The sequence below is a fragment of the Galleria mellonella genome, unplaced genomic scaffold (assembly GCF_026898425.1).
Source record: "Galleria mellonella isolate WM207_F2 unplaced genomic scaffold, CSIRO_AGI_GalMel_v1 utg57, whole genome shotgun sequence".
NCBI lineage: Eukaryota > Metazoa > Arthropoda > Insecta > Lepidoptera > Pyralidae > Galleria > Galleria mellonella.
Window position 1 is genome coordinate 7,008,368 of NW_026442119.1, and position 21,339 is coordinate 7,029,706.

Consider the following 21,339-nt stretch of genomic DNA (forward strand, 5'->3'; position numbering starts at 1 on the left):
AAAAATTAAAATAAAGTCCACCAACTAATACCTCCTGTTGGAACTAAATGTATTTTTTATTTATACCATGAAGGTGACAAACAAGCATGCAACCTGTCTGACGGTAAACGGTCATGATAGTTTATGGACGCCTGTAACACTAGGTGTGTCACGTGATCGTAATAATTAAGATTTAACACTGGACAATACAAAAAGACTCATGATTTTCTTATATTATGAAGGAAAATGAAAAAGTACAAGTCAAATGTTAATCGAGTTTTAAAAAAGTTCTCAGAAAATAATGTAAAATGAAAATGACCATTATTGCTTTGTAATCAAATTAACTAAATAGGACGGAAAAGATTGTGAATAAATAAGAAAAAATGTAGACGCTCTAAATTGAATTTATTTTGATTTTGCCTTAGATCTTCCACGTGTCACGCTTATTTTTCTATTTAAACACGGTTTAGTTGTTTAACAGTAATACAATTGTTACCATTAGATAGTATTTTGTATATAAATTAATATTAACACCAGAGTAGTTTATAAACAGATTTTTAGATTATTGTAACCTTACGCTATACGCTCTGACTCGCTTCTGTTTATTAGAAACGCTACGTTGGAAGGAATAAAAAAAATGAAACATTTAGATTGCTGGTTTATCATGAAAACAGTCGCTTCTCTTATATAAAAAGAGCAATGTAATGAGACGTATAAACTTATATTATTATGAGTCGTTGTCTGGAGAGTTGACGTCATTGACAAATTTGGCAAGGCTCATGACCTCTACGAAGCATTATACCTATTGACTGTAGTGCATGAACATACAATGCTCAAACTACGCAGTAAGTATAGATTTTACTTGTTTACAAGATAGATTTCATAAAGACCCGTTCACTTTATTAAATTTGTAAATATTTACAGCTATCGATTTATAATAATTATAGGTACTATAATAAAAACCTAAAAATGGAGGAATTTGAAATTATTACGATTAGGAAAATGATATATCTAAGAAGTATAAGTTATAAGTTAGTCAAGCCCCTCTATTGTATTAAGTACTAGTGTAGAGAATTCCCTAGATGGTTCCACAATGTAATTTTGACTATCATATACTTAGATAAAGTCACCAGCAAAGCTAGTTTACATAATGATAAAACACAATGGATGTTTACAATGGAGTTGTATAAAGTAGGTATGATTAATAAGCCAAAACATTTTTTTTTTTTGTTTATTCTATGTGACATTTAAAATTACTTAGAGCAAATTGCACGGAATTTTCTTGATTAGGCTGGAAGAAATGTAGGCAATTTATAAATTAAAACGCGTAAATTTATACTTATTCAAAAAATCTTTACTTCTGAACAGTAAAAACCAAGTAACTATATACTTATGCAGTATCCGATTCTGGTATTGTGCTATCGAGATTGCCTCTGAGTCTACAGGGAAGGGCATTAGATCGGCGTTGAGTCAGCTTTGTGCCCCAAATTTCAAACCGCACCATCTATTTAATCAACAAACGATAACCAACCAACAGTTGAAGAGTATAAAAGCCAATTTAAAATGGAACGATAAATCTAAAGAGCCGTTGTTTCACGTTTCTCTCGATCTATAATGTCTAGCAGATGCGTTATAGATGTTACAACCAGCCTCTAGAGTATGTCTATTGGTATTTAAAGTGAGTATTAAATTCGCAGTCGGTAACTAATATTTCCTTTATTAGTGTCGTAAAGCAAGCTAACACATGTACAGCTTCCATAGATTTTCATTTAACTTTTTTAGTTTTTTTTTTTACGCAATTTAAAATGATAAACAAGCTGACGTCCCACGTAATGGAAAGTGGTAATCGTCGCCGAGTAGATACGAATAGTAATAAGTATAATTTATGGTTAAAAAACTTAAGTGAATTTCAGTCTAAATTATACGAGATGTTACATCCGAAAATATTTAATACAAGCATGTAGTGCCGTCTTTCCAGTTCCCAGTGTCACTAATTACAACTTATTTAATAAGTATATTTGCCTATTATTCAGAATAATATTTTATCTATCACTGAATATAATGTACATAATAAATACCAACATTTATTATATTTATGAAATTTATATCTATCTTAATAATTAAGATTGTGTTTCACAAAAAAAAAAAATCTATTGTAGCAACACCAGTTTCTTTTTTTTTATTCAAAAACTGAATTATCGAAACAAATTAGATATAATTTCTGTGGCAACAATTTGTAAGTATATCTTTTCAGATAAAAAAGAATTTTCCAAATCGGTTTACAACTGGCGCAGTTATGAAATAACAAACATAAAAAAATATATAATACTAGCTTTCACCCGCGGCTTTGCCCGCGTGGATCTTGGTTATCGCAATATGCAATTTTTGGAAATAACTTGATAGATTTATTTGGATAAGGATTAATACTGGAGTATGAAAATACCACCCAGACGGCGACCAGCGTGGTTATTCGTAATTTTAGAAAGAAAAAATCGCGGACCTAGTTGTAGATCTTAATGAGTACTTTAAAAACGTAGAACATTGTTTTTCATTATAAGCAACTATTTAGTCAGTGAGCGCAAGATAAGCGAATTTTATAAAATTTTTCTTCCGAGCAGAAATCGTTTTAATTTCGCCATAACTTCAAAACAAAATGTCCAATTTTACTTATTCAAAGACCAAATATTATCTACATAAACTGTACTTAGTGATGAAATAATTTATTTTGATAAGGAATAATAGCATGAGTAAAATAAATGCGTTTAAGTGTAGTCCAAAAAATTCAAGATTTTTAAATGAATAAATGGTTGTTGTGCCTCACTCGACATAGATAGGTATAGTGTGTCGCGGACTTTTTTGTAGATATTTATAAGATCTACCATAGTATATAGTTTAGGCAGCGTACGCAAAATAAGTAACTTTTCTGGTTGATTTTTTACATCTTGTGTCCGATAAACCCAAATATTTTACGGACCCCTATTTTTTTCCAAAATAAAATTTAGCCTATGTTACTCGTGGATAATGTAGCTTTCGAATAGTGAAAGAATTTTTAAAAACGGTCCAGTAGTTTTTGAGCCTATTCATTACAACCAAACAAACAAAGTTTTCCTCTTTATAATATTAGTGTAGATAATTGAGAATCTCCTTTTTGAAGTCAGTTGAAAATACCGTTTCATAACATAGTACGTTCACAATAATCTCCGAAAATGCTAGTTTTTATTGAAATTTTTGTAAATGTGTATTGTTTGCTCCAACTTTAAAGAGAGCATATTTTATACCTATAAATGAATTATAAGTAAGCAAAGCTACTATGTTATATAGAAAAAATTGGCTACGGTAACCATTTACTATTAGGTGGGCCGTATACTTGTTTGTCACCTAGGTGGTATAAAGAAAACAATGTTTGGCAAATTTAATTTTCCTACTCCTACCATTATTTTAGTGGTAAAATTTTGAAAATGCCTAAATGTTTGTTACTGTTTCACACAAAAAATGGAATTAAAGGAAAAAATAGTATACAAATATATTTTCAATGTAATTTTTAAAATACAGGATTCTTTCATATTGATTCACATGGGCAAACCCGGTACAGTTAGTATACTTACATGAACTAACTGGTTTCATCGTACCTATCATAAAGCATTAATCAAAGGTAAGTGCAATATTTAGATTGTAATATAGGTACATTAATACTCCCTTATAAAGATGAAATTCAAATCCCATCAAATGCCAACAATTTTCAGCATCATCAAGATAGAAGTAGATTTTTTTTTAGTACTTAATTTAGTTGGAATGCGGTAATTGAAAAAATGCAGAAAAGAGGCGCCAACATACACAATAGCAAAGGAATTTCTTATTGATGGATTGGAAATAACCTTCAAATCCTGGCATGAGAATGGGAATGCGTAGAAAGAAGTACATTCTAAGAATCGTGCTGCATGAGTACAACGCACATTTTTTTTATTACATTTTGTTGTTGCTATGTGAAGGCTGAAAAGATGTTGATACTTACAATTTAAAACTTTTTCTCTGCTTAAACAGAGCGACACTGAAGTTACAATTTTTTTTTTCTCTTTTAGAATTATTCGTGCTGAATTAATCAAAATGGAAATGTGAAACTAAGGAGAGATTTACCAAACTGGTTTTAGATTAGGTTTATAAAATGCAGGCGACAGATTGCAGAAAAGGGAAAAACATGCAGTAATATATATATATATATATATATATATATATATATATATATATATATATATATATATATATATATATATATATATATATATATAATTTTATATTATATAAAATTTAACATTCTCTTATATTTGGCAATTTTTATGCAATAATACAAATATTTTTTCAATACTGCATAAATTTATTTCATTGACGGGTTCATTTATCTTAGTATCAAATATGGTAGTTCGTACTATAAATTCCAACGCCTTCTTAGCGCCAGTCTACCTGTGGTGTAAAAAAAGAATTCTGGCTGCGGGCCGTGTCGGCTCTTTTGAGATAAGGTTGTACCTTTCTTGGAATTTCGAAATCTCGTTGAGATGGCTCCGCGCCCAACTTGCAGCTTCACGGAATGGAATGTAACGGATTTATGTAGGAAAAAATAGTGCTTTGTGTACGCAGCGCTCACCATTGTGACACGTTTTCGTAACATTTCCCAATTCAGTTTAAACATTAACTAGTTTTTTCTTTTGACTTATAGACTGTATTATATTCAAGATAATAATATAGAGTCGTTTTATCTAACTTATACGACGTTTCAAAATCAACCAAAAATTTTGGCTTCTAACCGAGTCAGTTTTCATTTTTCATTGATCAGAAAAAAGAATGATCATATAATTTTATTTTTATCATATCTCCAGCAGAGATTCCATAGATAAATTATTAAATTTTAATTATCTAATAATTACCACACACATATGTGATGATAATATTATTATCTTTTTAGATACATTAAGAGAAAGACAATAATTCAATAGCAAATATTTATCTAATGCCTTTTTCTAATCATTCTAATAAATACAGTTTTTTTAATATAATATAATATTTTTTTATAATTAAGTTACATTCATGTTTTTTTCTTATGGGAAGAGGATATATTTCAAATTTTCTTTCTTTTTTTAATATTAGGTACATATTACATTCTAGCGCAATTTTTTTTTCAAAACCTTGTAAGTTGCTATGTAGATAACTATATCTTAAATACAAGTATTAAAATATGAAATATTTAGTACAATAGTAAATAAATTCTACAAATCATATTATTAACAAATGATTTAACGAATCTATTAAATGGTACTTAACTATACACATTATCAATTCGTACTAAACGTGAAAATTCAAAGATATATGTATCTGTATAGCATCTATAATGTGGTAAGCATTCCTTATTTAATATTATACAGTACATTATATGCAAGTGATCTCGTCGCGCCATACAAGCGAAGAGTTCTGGGAAAAGCAGGCCGCATACCAAGCCACGCCGGACGGCCTTAGTGCCGCACGGCCCGAGCAACCATTGGACCGACCGCCTGTGTGCACAGACTGTAGTATAATATTATATTATCCCAGCACAGACTATACCATAGCCTTTTAAATAAATTGTTTTAGATAGGTACACATTTAGATAGGTAAGTGTTTTAAGTAGGTCTTTGACGACTTTGTTTGATTGCATTGATGAACGTAAAGAACTAAGGTAAAGAACCTAAAAAATAGATTCTACTTAAGAGTAAAATTTTCTTTAAAAAAAAATGTAATGGAAATTATATAAAAACGAACATAAGTTTTAAAAATAATATTTTGTTTGTTATATGCCCATAAGTAAAGACTAGTGTTGACTACTTACGAACAAATATGTATTCGTCACGATCAATTTTGGATCAATAATAATCATAGGTCTAATTTCTGGTACCATCTAATATTTGAGATATCTTTACTCTTAGTCGAATAATACTTATGTAGAAAAAGAAAAGAATAATTATAAAAATAAATAAACATATAATCTTCTCAAATGCATATAGATGGCGATAATCTTTAAATTAATTTTACTTGTAATTTCGCTTTTACAAAATTGGCAATTTAGTTCATTGATGTGTAGACCTATTCAATGCATTTCCATTGTTATTCTATGACATTCTTAACTCACGACGCGGAGCCTGCAGGCACCATTCCCCGTCGAGCTGGGTTCATTCATTAAAATATGCGTTTATTACTAACTACGTCTGCCACAGCCCGACAGTATCATACAACAATATCAATTCATTGGTTCTAACTATAACTGAGAATACGGTTGAGATTTGTTTAAAATGGCGATGTTGAATATTTAGATAGGTCTATATTATTGAAAAACAATTTTCATTTAAATATTTTTAGCTGAATATCGCATTTTTTCAAATGTAGGAATGAATATGCAAGTTTGGATATATGTATGTAAGTGAATATGCGTAATGTCATAACAAAAATAAAAGAAAAAAAAACTAATAATAAATTAATGAAAGATTTAATTTTTTTTACATTTATTTTGGAGAGTTAAGCAACACGAATGTTACTAGCATTATGTGCAGCTAATCTTCTTTATATATTTGTATTTTATATTCTTTTATATATATTTTCTTTTTGACACTTTTTCTCAGTTAGTTCAAAATTTGGCACCAAATATACAGTTTTAAGTTAGCTATGTTTTTATTGTTCTCCAGTCACAACGACGACTATATAAAATAAATAGGTATGGTGTCTATTTTATTGACTGCTAAATAATATTTTTACTATTTATTTTATAGTACGAGTACAAAGTAAAAAACTTGTTTTCCACCAAATGGTGAGTTGATTATTTGTGACTGTTTTTAAGACTTTTTTCGAATTTGCTTAATATAGTTTGTTATAGACAGGTATATTTAATCACGATACAGACAGACAACCTTTCTACAATTATATTATAGAGCATGATATGCAATGAGCCAAAATTTAATTTTGAGGTAACAATGGGCTTTGACTTTGAGGTGGATTGTGCGACGGAGACGACAGCTGCGAAGCACGTGGAACGGCAGCTGTGAACCACCCGCGCACAAGCAAGCTGCGCTCAAGTAGTACACACCTGCTTCGCGTTTTTTTCACTAATCTAACAACAATAATTCGATAGCAGCATCTGTCTGTAAATAAGGGCAACAAAGTAAGTTGTAAACAAATGATATCTAGAGGTTTAGAGTGTCCAGCCAGTAAGGGGAAAAGAGGTTGTCAGTAAAAAGGTCTGAAACTCCCTTTACTAGCGATATATCCTATTATGTCCCTTCTGGAAACTATCGTAATTAATTCTTCGTGAATTCATTATGATGGGGAAAAGGGATTGTTAGTAATAGGATTAGTAGCCCCATTGCTAGCAATATTCCCTGTCAGGTTGATCTCCTTGTAGTTACCCCGAGAAATCATCATGATTGATTTATTGTTAGATTCGTAACGATGGGTTAACTGACCTCTTTCATCTTCACCTATCATCCCTCACTTGTGCTTTACCAGTGTTTATCGATAGGGCAGGCGGGGATACTATTCGATTTCCATCAGTTAAAAAAACTTACTTTATTCTTACCAATCATCATACTGGGACCATGCCAAATTGTTTACAATTTTCACCGCTGTGTTCCTGAAGGTCGATCTTGAAATCTGGTATAGGTTTTATCTCGATACGTTATCTAGAAGTGGACTGTTTTATTAGATTTTCCTCTTACACGACACAATAGCGTTATTTATCTAGCAATTGCTAGTAAATATAATTTAAGATCGTGTTATATAAAAAGAAAACCGTCTTCAATTGTGGCAAAGCCAGTTATTTCAATTGCAATTCTAAACTACTGAACCGATTTTGGTAAAAGTTCTATAGAACTAATCTGTAACTCCTTATAAAATAATCTTTTCGAATAAAAAAACAATTCTAAATCGGTTCATAACTAACAGAGTTATGAGGTAACAAAATTAAAACAAAAAATATATATAAAAAATGAGATTTATTTTTGAAGTCGGTTAGAAATAAATGAATTTTATTCATTGTGCGAGTGTTTCAACCCAACGTATTAAATTTCTGTTGGACTTATCACCATACGCTTATCGTGTTTGTTATTTTGGTTACTAGGTATTATCTGGTACTATGGATTATATTTTAGTGAACAACTAGTTTATTCCCGCGGCACGTTTCCCGTGCGGAGTCAGTTATATAAAATCTATAAAGCGTATATCTAATATCTACGATTCGATTTTCATTTATTAAAAAAAAAATTAATACTTATCTGAGCGCTGACTCTAAAATATTTATGTACTCAGTTGTAGAGTACATAAATTAATTGCTTTTAATGTCATAGCTACCAATCTATTAACTGTGTAGGTAGCTGCCTTCTGATATATATAGGTATATATTGAACACATCACTAATTGCGACATACTATAGTATCTATTATATCTAAGTATATATGTTTCTACGGATATCTATAACATAACAGCAGTATCACAAAGTTTAGCTACAGTGCTAACACGCGACAAGGATTTATCAATTTATCATAGAAGAAAAACATTTTTTCAAGTGCATATTGTGATGTTTAAAGTATAAGTCTATACAATTTACAATATAGTATATACGTTGCTTAACCAAAACAATAATACGTCTGTGTTAAGTGCCTTGCATAATAACTTACATAATTTTTTAAATTATAAAAATTGTTGTTTAGGTATTAAAAAAAAAAAAAATATTGAAGTGTGATATAAATAATAAGAAATAAACAAATATTTTTTATATAAGTATCTACCTAAGGTAAATAAGTTTGATTCTGTACTTGTAATAAATATAGGTAAATAAGTTACAAAATCCACATTTTAACTAGTAACTAGTGAGTACCATTTGATAGTAGATGTCTACTCTACTGGTGTTATAACAACTTAAATCTATAAAAAGAGAGTAGTCTAATAAAAAGAGGTAAATGTCGTCTATAAACGTGAACACCATTGGGTTAATAGAATACATTATAATGTCTGTGGTACCTTTAACGTGTTACCATTCCTGAGGAGTAAGTGTTACATCTCTGTCTTCACTAATTTGCGGTAAATCTAGCTCTCCGAAAGGTTTTTTTAATACTATAGTCTATATATATATGCTACGTCATTATTTATTATCTATTATTATGAAACGGATATTCGGCATCTATCTGGTATCGAGCTTTAAGTTTACTATTCGGCTGGATACCATATATAAAAAGAAACTCTAGAATTTCTTAAAATTAACATAAGTAATTCTTTGTAAAGTAAATACTAATATAATAGTTAATAATAGTAATAGACTTTATTGAAAAGGGAAAAAGAAGGGAAAAATTACCTTCCAAGAAATTTAAATAACACAGCAAGTAAACAACTATTTTAATCAAATTCTAAATAGAGACTTAAGTTGATCAGCAATTATTTAGTTAATTTTTAATCTAAAAAGATTTCATCATTTTACAATGATTTTTATTATCGACATTGCTGAATATCCGGTCGCCGAATATTCAACCATCCGCTCTCGTAGTCAGCCGAATATCCGGTATTTGGCAGTCTGTCAAACTATTATCTTTTTCATTTTGATATACATTACTAAATATAAATATAATGAAAATTACAAAAAATGAGCAGACCTAGCTTTAATTTTTATGCAGACGATTTTAATATGATAAAGTAAAAATTCAACGACTTTAACTTAATCACTCGATAAGTTGAAAGTCGATAATAGCTCATCACTAAAGCAGCTATTGGTCAGTGTTGCCAGTATACCAAACAAAATGACACTTTGTGTACTATTCTGAAAAACTGCAATGATTTACGTATTTGTATAATAAAAAAGTTCAGTAAATATTTTGAAATTTTAAGAAAATTTACATCTATTAATATAATAAGATCCTTTTAATTTATCTTTATTAAACCAATTTAGGTATTTAAATAAAAAATATTAGCACTCCGTACAGTAAATTATTTTCTGTAGTACTTACTGTATTTAAATATATTATAATATCAATACTAAGTCATAAGTAAACGTTTGTATTTTCGTTTTAATAACCAACATTATAATATGCTTGAAATAGGATTAATAAAATTAGGTTTTCAACAAAATTATCTTATAATTTTTTTTTTTAATAATTAATGTTATAAGTGTACTTTATAAGTGTAACTTGGTATAAATTTAAATAGAATTAATTTATTGTCTGTAAAAATTGACAAGAAATTACAACTTAGCTTTACTGCTTGGCAAATCTAACAATCGAGCCACTTGCATAGAATAGATACAATTCACTAACTATAAGTAATTTATATTTTAGCAATTATAAAGATTACTTTTTATCATGTTTTGATAAAAATAATATTTGGCTAAGATAAATGTAATATCTAATCTACTGTATCTGGCAACATTAAATGTCACGCGTGTCTGGTTTTCCATCAGTTGCAGTTCCGTCGAACCCAATGTCGAACGGTCCTGTACACTGACATTATTTTTGTTCGTGTTTGTCTTTAGTGTTTGATTTTTGTTTTTGGAACAAAATAAAAGTGTTAGTGGATGTGAGCAATTCAGATTACCGAAGATACAGTGATAACGACTTCACTTTCCAGTAATTCTAATCATAATGGCGCCAACTTCAGGTAATGAACGCATATTTTTCCTCAACATATGGTTTAATTTAGAACGAGGACACGTCATTATTTGTTTAAATCCTTATCAGTTATAATGCTGTTTGTTCACTTAGCTGCCATAGTTTGAGTTGGCATATAAGTAGCTTATATAAGGAGCATCAAATTTCTACATAACCTTATTTTCTTAAAGTATTGATTTATCACTTCGTAAGTTACGTCACGACAATGTGTATATGTCTACAATAAACATGATTATTGTAATGTATGAACGTTGTTATAAAGACAGGGCATTATTTTAATATAATATATAAGTGGAAAACGAGACCTGCAAATTGTAGTAAAAAGATACAGTCGGAGTATTTATAATTTAAACCAAACAATGATCAAGATATTCTATTCATAATAAAATTCAGCAATTTTCTCTAAATATAATTTTGTTTTGTTTTTGGTTGATAAAATATAATAAATTGGCACTAAAAAAGTTAACTTACTTTTTGATGATCATAGTCAAAATATACTTAGTCATTAAAAAAAAAACATTTGAAATGGTATTAAAATTAAGACCAAAGTTCATAAACTAAAAACTAATAGCAACCAATCTTTTATGTTAAGATATTTATTTTAGTGTTTTTTAAAAATACATATGCTTCATTCTGGAGTTAAAAACTAAAATTATCTACATAATCAAACCATTTACCATAATAAAATTACTTTTGAAATGTTTCCATCTGACAAAGGAATAAAATTATGAATAGGCGATTGTTTTTAAGAACTCACAGTACATAACGCCATCTAGTAAAATATATACTCACTATATCTTAGGTTATTGAAATAATTTCTTTATAAATTTATACTATTATGGTATCCACTTAATAAAATGTAATAAAATGAAATGTATAATTTAATTATTAAGGTTTTTATGAATTATTTACCTGCTAAACATTTTTTATTATGAAATAAAATTTTTTAGTATCCATTGCAGTTGAATGTGAAGGTTTTGCTTTATCAGATTTACTAGAAATTTTCTAGTAAATCTCTAATATATATATATTACTCATAATCCATTGTTGGACTTGAACTACTTATATTGGGATTAAATGATGTTGTGTGATATGTGTGGATATAGTTATTATTATTTTATTACATTTTGTATAGTCTTCATAATTAAAAAAGTAAATACTTATTTTGAGAGATGCTGCATTACATAGACATTATATAACCAAGTGTTAATTACATTTATAATTTCAGCCTACTTTTAAAAATGTAGGTAGATGCATGAGATCATGTTCTAACATTACTTCTCATTAGTCAAATATATATATTATTACTGTTAAGCTTTTTTATTACCAATGACTTAATATGACCTTGGATACCTGCTTACATCAATAGTTACAATACCCATTTGGGGCCTCTTGCCACTTGTATGACCTTACAAATTTGCCTGGTACACCTTAATGTTTTTAAACTACACTGTACAATAAACAATGCTATTAAAATTTTGAAATATTGTTTAATAATTTTTCACAGTGAGTACATTTTTCTATATATCTAACTGGATTCTTATTAGAATTAATTTGTATATCAAATGAAATTATTTGCTGTTATGATTAGTAGCAAATTGGTACATAACCGTAAACAACTGAAAAAAATAAAGAGATGTCTTATTAAAATAACCTAAATAAAAAGATATAAGAACATTGGCAAAATATGAACTCTATTTTGAAAACTTTTTATATTAAAATATTTTTAGCAATGTTCAATAATTTGTTCTTAATACATATAATTTTACTAAAATGTAATGTGATAATTGATACTAACACCATCTAGGGGACATATTTGTAAACATAACAAAGTTCGATATAACTACTTTTAATGCAGGTTGTTTTTTTTTATAATTTATTTAACTGATATTGGTAAATCATACATTCCTACAAATTTTTACCTCTGTTGAATTTTATAATCAAATAAATATCCATCTTATCGATTATAACATTTTTATTTCTTAAAACAGGCAGGTAGGTAGGTAAATATCAATTCTAAAAATGGTTGGTTTGGATTCCATTACTTAGCTTCTTAGCTAATTTTCAAGAATAAATTTTGCTCTTATAGATTTGCTACTTAAGACTTAATCATAGTGAAGATAAATAATTATTACCGCCAAATACTCTTTTTGGAGTTTTTACTTTGTACCTACTCCTAACACCATCTATTAGTAATTTGGTTTTTTTAAACTTGTGTAAATGTATCTCGAAATTACTTACTTACCCCCATATTCATAAAAATGTCAACCTCCTATAAACTATTAAATTATTATAGCTATACAACTGTTTCATTTCTTTCTTTTGTGTTAAATTCTCAGTTTGAATAAAAGTGACAAAACAGTGTAATAGTTATAATAGGTTTGTAGGAGGTTATAATTTTTATGAATAAGGGGATCAACGTTTCTGTCTAGTGTAGGTACTCATAAAGTTATTTTAATAATATTATTTATGTGTACAAATTAACAATTTGTGTTAATAGTAGGTATGTACTAATATATTTTTCCTCTCATTGTTATGTTTAGTGATGGTTACTATATAGATTATAATTTTATTGTTTCATTGTTAGTCTGTATATAAAAAATATTGCTCCCCAAGAACCTGTCTATCATTAACTTTACTACTATAGATTATTTTAAAATCAGTGATCAATTATGATGATTTTCAGAAAAACTGGGTGGAGGTCGCCCTGACTACTAGATTAAAATAGGCTATCCTTACTAAAAACTTCAGTGTTCATGTCATAGACTCTTGTTGAAATTTAAACTTTGGGATTAACAATTGCGGAGTCTAAATAGGTTAAAACGTTGTTAAAGTAATATTTATTTGCGAGACTTCACCTGTGACGCCATACCTACCTTCGTCATCACCAGAAAATGACTGCCCCCATAGACAACGTACAAACGAATCTTAGGATAGAATAGCTTCGATCGTCGCATGTAAAAGAAAGAACAATAGGGCAAGTGCTAATTAAATCATAGTTTTTATGAATTAACATTGACTACCATGTGGACAACTGCTGACACAACACGTGCCCGGCCTAAAGTCTACTTTTTAATATATATACTTTTTTTGCATTTAATGTAACTTTTACCTTATGGTATTTATGGAATGTAGGTAACCGATCGGAAACATCTACAACCATGCAATACACGCGTTTAGTTAATACGGTAAAATTTTACCGCCGCATGATGTCATCAAAGCTTTCTACTTTAACTTCTTGCTCAAAACATTCGAACCAACTTGTTTATCAATTATTTACAAGGTTTGGTCTGAACTTACCAATGAAGACGTAAAAAGGATTGTTTACTATTGTCAATACCCTCTTTTGGTATGAATACGACCCATCTGGCGGATGTTCGCTTCCGCTGAAATTTCCGGGCGTGTATCCTTTAGTTTATTTTTTCAGCTTTATGATAAAGCGAGGCCGGCAAATAGATGTTTGTTTAGTTTGTAGAATGAAACACCACATTCATTCATAGACGATTATTGACAAGGATTCTTTCATTGAAGAAATGTTCAATGTAGTGTTAGTACTTAACTGCCTACTTATTTTAGATACTTGCCTTATAAAAAATAGTATATAAACGTTTAAGAGTTAAATCTTATGACTGCAATTATTCCAATGGGTAGATATGGTCTAGCGCGTAGGCGCTACAAGCGAGGCATTGGAATTCGAAAGCCGATCGTCGACCACCCATAGCATGAGAACACGGCCCCGTCCCCTTCCCCACGCTTGCTCTCGCATCTCGAGGCGCCGCCTCTCGCCACTCTGGCACAATGCTGAATTTCATTTTCTCTTTGCGGTGAACGTCGTACTGAGAACCTTGAACCTTTATTTATTTTTAGGAATCATTATTATCTGCAAAGTGCAAACGATCATTGCATTTACCTTTGCATCATTTAGTAAATAGTAAATGATTTCTGGAGGTTTACCTGTTGAATTGTTAGTTAACTATGTGAAAAAAAAATGCATTAGGACTATCTTAACTACCTTCCTATTTGTAAGCAAAAAATAAATCTAACTACCCTAAAATTTATATCACGCACAGTTATAAAAAATGTAACGTAAGTACGTTCTGTCCGCATTCCATACAACTACTTTTTTATTTGGCGTTAGACCCGCCCGCTGTACCGCCACATTCCATAGGCCCTTTTTACGCTGTGTGGTCGCGGTTTCCGCTGAAACGGCAACGGCGCGTCTCAAATATGAATGAAATCCGGCCGGCTGTGTGCAGTACGGCAACGTTGCTCTAGTCGCCCGCCTGATTGAGAATTACATCTCTCCCGCATCGTCCCTCTAACCTCCTCTCTCTCTCTCCTATACATTAAGGATGCTTACTATTTATGTTATATAGCCCTAGACTGACTCGCGGTGGTCTACCTTTATTTTAATAAGATTTATCATCATGTGTTAGGCTTTACCGAGATAAGAGATACCTATTTTTATATCTTTTTAAGCGACTTCCTAAAGGAGAAGATTCCAATTATATTTATATTTTTTGTGTATCTATGTAATATAAATACGCCATTCTGAATCAATTTTGATAATTATTTTTCGTTTAGGTTGACTATAGGCTGTATTTCCATATGTTCATATTAATTTTGCAAGGTTTAACTGCCATTTGGCAAGGGTAAACTGCCATTGTTCTTTGCAAAGCAAAATCTGTTTGACGACACGATTTTTTGAACTTGTTTTAATATGGATCAAAATCTACTTACAGAAATGCGAGACCTTATAACATTTTTAAAAAGTGTAAACTGCGCATACTATTTTGTTTATAAAACTCAACGATCAAGGTCCCCAACACAGCTGTGTCATACTCGCACCCCTCGTTCGTGTTTGAACCCTCTGTAGTACGCGTGCGCAGTAGGGTTAGTTATTGGACTTCTCGTTAGAGACTAGACGATATTTGTTGATTCAGTCGCACGCAATTATCCAAAATTATAAAGCAAAATAAAACGCATGTCTAAGTTTAGTGAATCGTTCTGTTGCCAAGTGAATTTGTATTATGTGAATAAGTTGCTGTGTATAGATTCAGCTAAAATGCCCCTCTTAATCGACAGTGGACAGAAGAATGGTAAATATCGATCGGTGTACGCAGCCATAATTTTATTTCAAATGTTCAGGGTTCAGATATTTAATAGTAAATTTAACAGTAGAATATAATGATACTAAACTATTTGATGGTAAAACAAAATTAATAACGCTGTAGGGTACTCCTTTATGAACATTGATTACTTTTAGAAACAGCTAGTATATGCATATTACTTCAATGGGAACATCATAGAACAGTGATGCAAACCGTTACTGTTAATTGCTATGGTTAATTATTATTGATTCTTTGATCTACGTAAATTTATAATAACAATTGAAGATGATCAAAATGCCATTTATAGACATTTTATAAGTACAGTCGGATTGTGAAAAATTGATTGTGGGTCGCACTGAGTGCATGCGCACTGAATGCACCTAGAGAGGGGAATGCGAGAGAGGAGGGGAGGTTGGAATGGAATGTAATGACGCAGCCAACCGGGCCGGCTGCCCGAGGACTTGTTATGTGAACTCTTGAATACCCGTCGCTATGTTTTCATATTTGGTAAAAATAAATGTAATCTAGTTGGAATAACAGAAGTAATCCTAAAAGATCACTAATGCATTTATACTGATATTATAAATATGAATGTTTATAGACTCCAAACCTGATGTTTGATTTTGCTATTCAATTATATTTAAATAGCTCGACGGATTTGAACAAAATTTGATATATGTACATATAAACCATAATTATCGTCGACACACACATACGATTTTTTTATCGCGGGACAGTGAATACATGCTGCTGACCTTTATTATTATAAAATTTTCGAATACTATAATGACTGTATGTATTATTAGTGTGTATAATAAGTAAGAAATAATAAGTATATATATTAATAATCTAATTACAATGTTTTTCATTTATTGCAGTGGCTACACGGCCGTCGTTTGAAACGTCTTACAAGAACCAGGAGATCCTGGACAAACTCCAATGTCCAACTCCGTCGCCGCCCTCAACAGCTACACGGCCGCCGTTTGAAACCTCTTTCAAGAACAAGGACATTCACAAACTCCATTGTTCTACTCCATCATCATCCTCAACGTCCTCCTCAACTTCTTTTACAAGCACACCGTCTCCGGATAAAATCGACAATCGGGATCGATTCAATTATTGCGAGGTAGATAAAATGCAAAATGTAGAGGAACGTCTCAAGTCTTTTGTTAATTGGCCGGTCCCATTTCTGTCTCCAGAGAAACTTGCGCAATGTGGATTTTACTATAAGGGTTGTGGTGACGAAGTAATTTGTGCCTATTGTAATGTAGAGATTATGAGTTGGAGAGAGGGTGATGATCCAGCAGTCGATCATAAGCGATGGTCGCCACAATGTCCGTTATTGCGGATGGAATCCGACACAGATAATTTGTCAAGCTGTTTGTTAAGGAGACAACCTAGTACGGCTAATCTACCCATTAGTTCAACTTCTACAAGTGGTCATGATGAATGTGGTACGAGAGCTTTGCCTACCAAGGCAACTCCTGTACATCCGCAATACGCAACGAAAGCAGCTCGTCTCCGGACTTTCAACGATTGGCCGCTCAGTATGCCTCAGAAACCCGAGGATTTGGCTGATGCTGGTTTCTATTATACTGGTAAAGGTGACCAAACTAAGTGTTATTTTTGTAACGGCGGTCTTAAAGATTGGGAAAAGGATGACATACCGTGGGAACAACATGCAAAATGGTTCTCTCGCTGTTACTTTGTTTATCTAGTAAAGGGACGAGAATATGTACAAAAAGTTTTAAATTCGACCCAAAATAACGTATCACAGACTACACAAGAAAAACCTGAAACGAAAACAATACCAGCAGCACCTACAAGTTCTAATAGCAATATTGAACTAGAAGATACCAGAAAGTTGTGCAAGGTGTGCTATGAGGATGAATGTAATGTCGTCATCGTTCCATGTGGACACGTATGTGCTTGTGCAAAATGCGTTCTATCGACAGACAGGTGTCCTATATGTCGCGGATCAATAGACAACACACTGCGGTTGTACTTTTCGTGAAATGTGTAGCCTAGAAAAACACCAAATGGGCTGAAACCTCATTTAAAAAGGTGTATAAATTCTCAATCCTTTATCAAGATACCACTCTAGTAATTATTGCTTGAACAATATCTTGATCAATCAAATAAATTGAAACAAAATTATAATTCAAATAGCGCCGTGGAATTGAATCCGTGGCACATAACCGCTACAGCCTCTTTAGATTGTAATAAGGATTTTTCACTAGTCTCCTCATAGTTTGACCTTACAACTCATTTTGTTGAGCATAATAGAATATTAACTAATGACAAAAATTGAAATTAATACTTTGCGCGTCTATAACTTAGTCAATAAATAAGTGAAATAAAAATCTTGACATCCTTGTTAAATATATTAATTTCACTTATTACAATTTTTATTATTTATTTCATTCAAGTAAAGAGGCGAAAATTAAGCAGATATATTATTTTAAATTCTAAAATATTTTTGTCACTCACGTACTTTCTAATTACAAACAACATAATTTCCAATTAAAATCACAGTGGATTGGGTGTCAGGGTTTTATCATTTGAACACAAAAATATGTAATATAATAATTAATATGATTTAGATTATTTATGATTTAGCATTGTAATCTATGTAATGTATGTAAATAATTTTGTAAATATCTACACTACTTTCAAGTTTCAAATGAAAAATTAATATAACCGTAATAGATATTACAAGCTTATATATTTGGCTAATGTATTACATTAAAATTACTGAGAGGACGTTTCATATTTCCATCTACCTTATATTTTGTAACAACTATTTTTATTAAAAAGCTCTATGTCATGTAAAATTCGGTGTTTCTTGTATCTACAATTTGTACTATCTCAAATTTGTAGCAGATAAAATATCTTACACACCCAAAATCTTACAAATTACTATTATAAGGCAATGGAGTTGTTAATAATTGTAATTGTAATGTTTGAATAGTTGAGCCACAACTTAAAATACTAACTTGGAATGAGATTTACTGCTAGCTCTCTTGTAATGTTAATTGAGCCTTCACTGTTATATATTTCTTACATACAACAATTTGGACTGTTACAATTTAATTTTATAATAGTAATTAGCAAATAATATGCTCACGGCTGTTAGTCAGAGGCATTATCAAATAATATTGTGCACTACCTACTATTTCCAAGATTAATAACTATAAATTTATTTATTGAATTACGTAAATATGTATTTGTATTGTAAAAAGTAGATGTAGAAATATCTATTATATTAATATATCAAATTTGTGTTTGTGATAATTGATTAATTTTATAGATAAAAGATGCACAGTAATACATGGATCTAATAATTTTCAATTTAGTTTTGTAAAATATTGCTGCTGTATCTGAAATTAAAAACATGTATATTTTATGAAATTGTTAAGATATAATTGAGAGGCGCACATATCTTGTAAGCTCTTGATTATCCGTTTAAAAAAAATTATCTTGACTGTTTGATAGATGGACTATCAATACATAGTTTTAATTGTTAGGTTTTCATTATGAATACAATTTTTCCTTAAATTCTTATGGGGAACGGTAGATGACGAGCTCGTCTGAAGTTGCGGTCAGCTACTTAGTTTGCAATGCATCTTTCATTGATAAAAATATTAATAAGAAATATTTGAATTAAAAAAATTTGGGTTGTTTGTAAAAAATAAAATAGTATTATTCTTTTAGTGATTGTTTCCATTCTACAAATGGGGTGCAAGTGTCCATCCATATCATCTGGGCAAAGTCAACCTCACCTGCCATTGGTGCACCCTGCTAACAAACGAACGGGGCTCTGGCGATCTTTATGCTGGGTTGTGATCTGAAATGATGTTATAATATTACATATGTTAACATACTTGTATTATAATGTTAAATTTTTGCACATCACTAAAAATAGTTTTTCATTAGTTCCACGAAATAAATACCATGCCCCCAATTTGCTTATATTGATTTATGATTGATACATAATCTAGTGTAAGCGGGTCATCTCACTGGACAATCCTAAAATAAGCTCGATTGATATTTATTATCTACTGTATGTATAAGTGAAAATTTTTAATTCAAATATTTCATATAATGAAAGAATTTCGATATTATTTTTAAATATTGTGTGGTGTATCTTTATCTATAAAATTTTCCTTTGTGAATTTAAACTAATATTATTGAAGTGGTTTAATGACATATAGAATTAATTTGACAGCCAGGTGTTCTTCTGTCACATATATAATTAAATATATGCATGTTGTTGTCACAAAGATCTTGATAATTGCACTTTTTTTTATTAATAATTTGCTTTGTTAAAGCCTGCGCACACGAGAGACTAATCCAATCTGTTTCCCAGGAATTTGCTATAATGTGTATAAATAATACTTCGTTATGCAATGCATGTATTTCTGTTTTGTTTTGATATACGGAAAAGTAATTAAAGAACTTACCTCGACTGCGCAGAGCTTTTTAAAACAACTTTAAAAAAAAATGAAATTTGGCTGGACTTCTAACAGCCGGAGCTCGGAAACTTCAAATGAATAGACTTGCATTTTAGTTCTTTCAAGAATATATAAGTCTAGAAAAGTATATTTATTTAAAGTAATAACATTTGCAAATTAACGTGATGTTATTTTTTAATGTAACAAAATCAATAATTGCAGTATAAAATAGATTTATACAGACTTCTACTTTTAAAAGCACTTTAATAATAATATTAAGTCTCGGTAAAGGTACTGTGAAAAAAGTATCAATTTCAGTCTTAAATGTAATTAACTACTGACAAATACACCTAGATGCCAAATTATGTACATAAACTACTTCCATTAGTAGATATATAATTCATTTGTATACTTTCAAAAAAATATCAAACAAATATTCAATTTTTTGAATATAATTATTATTAGAGTTAAAATATAACATTAAAATAAAATGATTTAATTCAATATTATTATTTTTCTTTCATTTATATTCCTGGTCCAAGGAGATACCTATGAGTAATTTTTATATCACAGTTTTTTATAAATGTATGATTAAAGCTTTAAATAATTAATAGCGAAATGGGAAATGTAAAGACGCATAATAATAAAATGGTTTTAAATATTAATAATAAATGAATTAATACTGATATTTAAGTTTCAGACTTTGGAGTCTTTTTTAATTAAATTGTTTCCATTGTTTATTCAGTTATTTTAATAAACAAAAAAATTTGTGGCTTGAAGAAAGAGGTTCGAAGTCATATATCTTCGCCAATACTGAATCGATTGTAATGATTCTTTTTGTAATTTATAGCATACACTCGATACTCAAAATATTACTATTAAAGTATTTTTTTTTTTAATTATATTCTTTTATACAATTTAGAATGGCAAACAAGCTAACGGCCCACCTGATGGGAAGTGATAACCGTCGCCTACAGACATGAGCAGTACCATTGACAACAGAGTATACTGCTCATGATATGCCCTATGCGTTGCCGTTCCTGAGGACTCGGATATTATTCCTCTGTATCCTGTAAATTCATGCCATATCCCACCCTTCAAACCGAAACACAGCCATGCATACACAACTGC

General features: G+C 30.3%; 1 protein-coding gene and 1 long non-coding RNA gene across 7 annotated transcripts in view; one reads left to right on the forward strand and one right to left on the reverse strand.

Annotated features, from left to right (window-relative positions):
• Positions 1 to 10,273, reverse strand: part of LOC128201653 (uncharacterized) — a 52,963-nt gene extending 42,690 nt beyond the window's left edge. For 2 of the 5 annotated variants that reach the window (XR_008253354.1, XR_008253352.1), the window contains exon 1: positions 7,560 to 10,273. This is a non-coding gene — a long non-coding RNA (uncharacterized LOC128201653). The remainder of the gene's footprint in view (positions 1 to 7,559) is intronic. The other 3 variants (XR_008253356.1, XR_008253355.1, XR_008253353.1) reach the window with 3 other exon arrangements.
• A 162-nt stretch (positions 10,274 to 10,435) lies between these two features.
• On the forward strand, positions 10,436 to 20,717 carry LOC113509852 (inhibitor of apoptosis protein). 2 transcript variants are annotated; one of them, XM_026893278.3, is made up of 2 exons: positions 10,436 to 10,632; positions 16,633 to 20,717. In XM_026893278.3, the coding sequence occupies exons 1-2, from the start codon at positions 10,617 to 10,619 to the stop codon at positions 17,766 to 17,768; spliced, it is 1,152 nt and encodes a 383-aa protein (XP_026749079.1). In that variant the 5' UTR covers positions 10,436 to 10,616; the 3' UTR covers positions 17,769 to 20,717. The 2 variants fall into 2 exon arrangements, with proteins under 2 accessions (XP_026749079.1, XP_031766585.1); XM_031910725.2 differs by lacking the exon at positions 10,436 to 10,632 and adding an exon at positions 15,207 to 15,742.
• Positions 20,718 to 21,339: the final 622 nt, after the last annotated feature.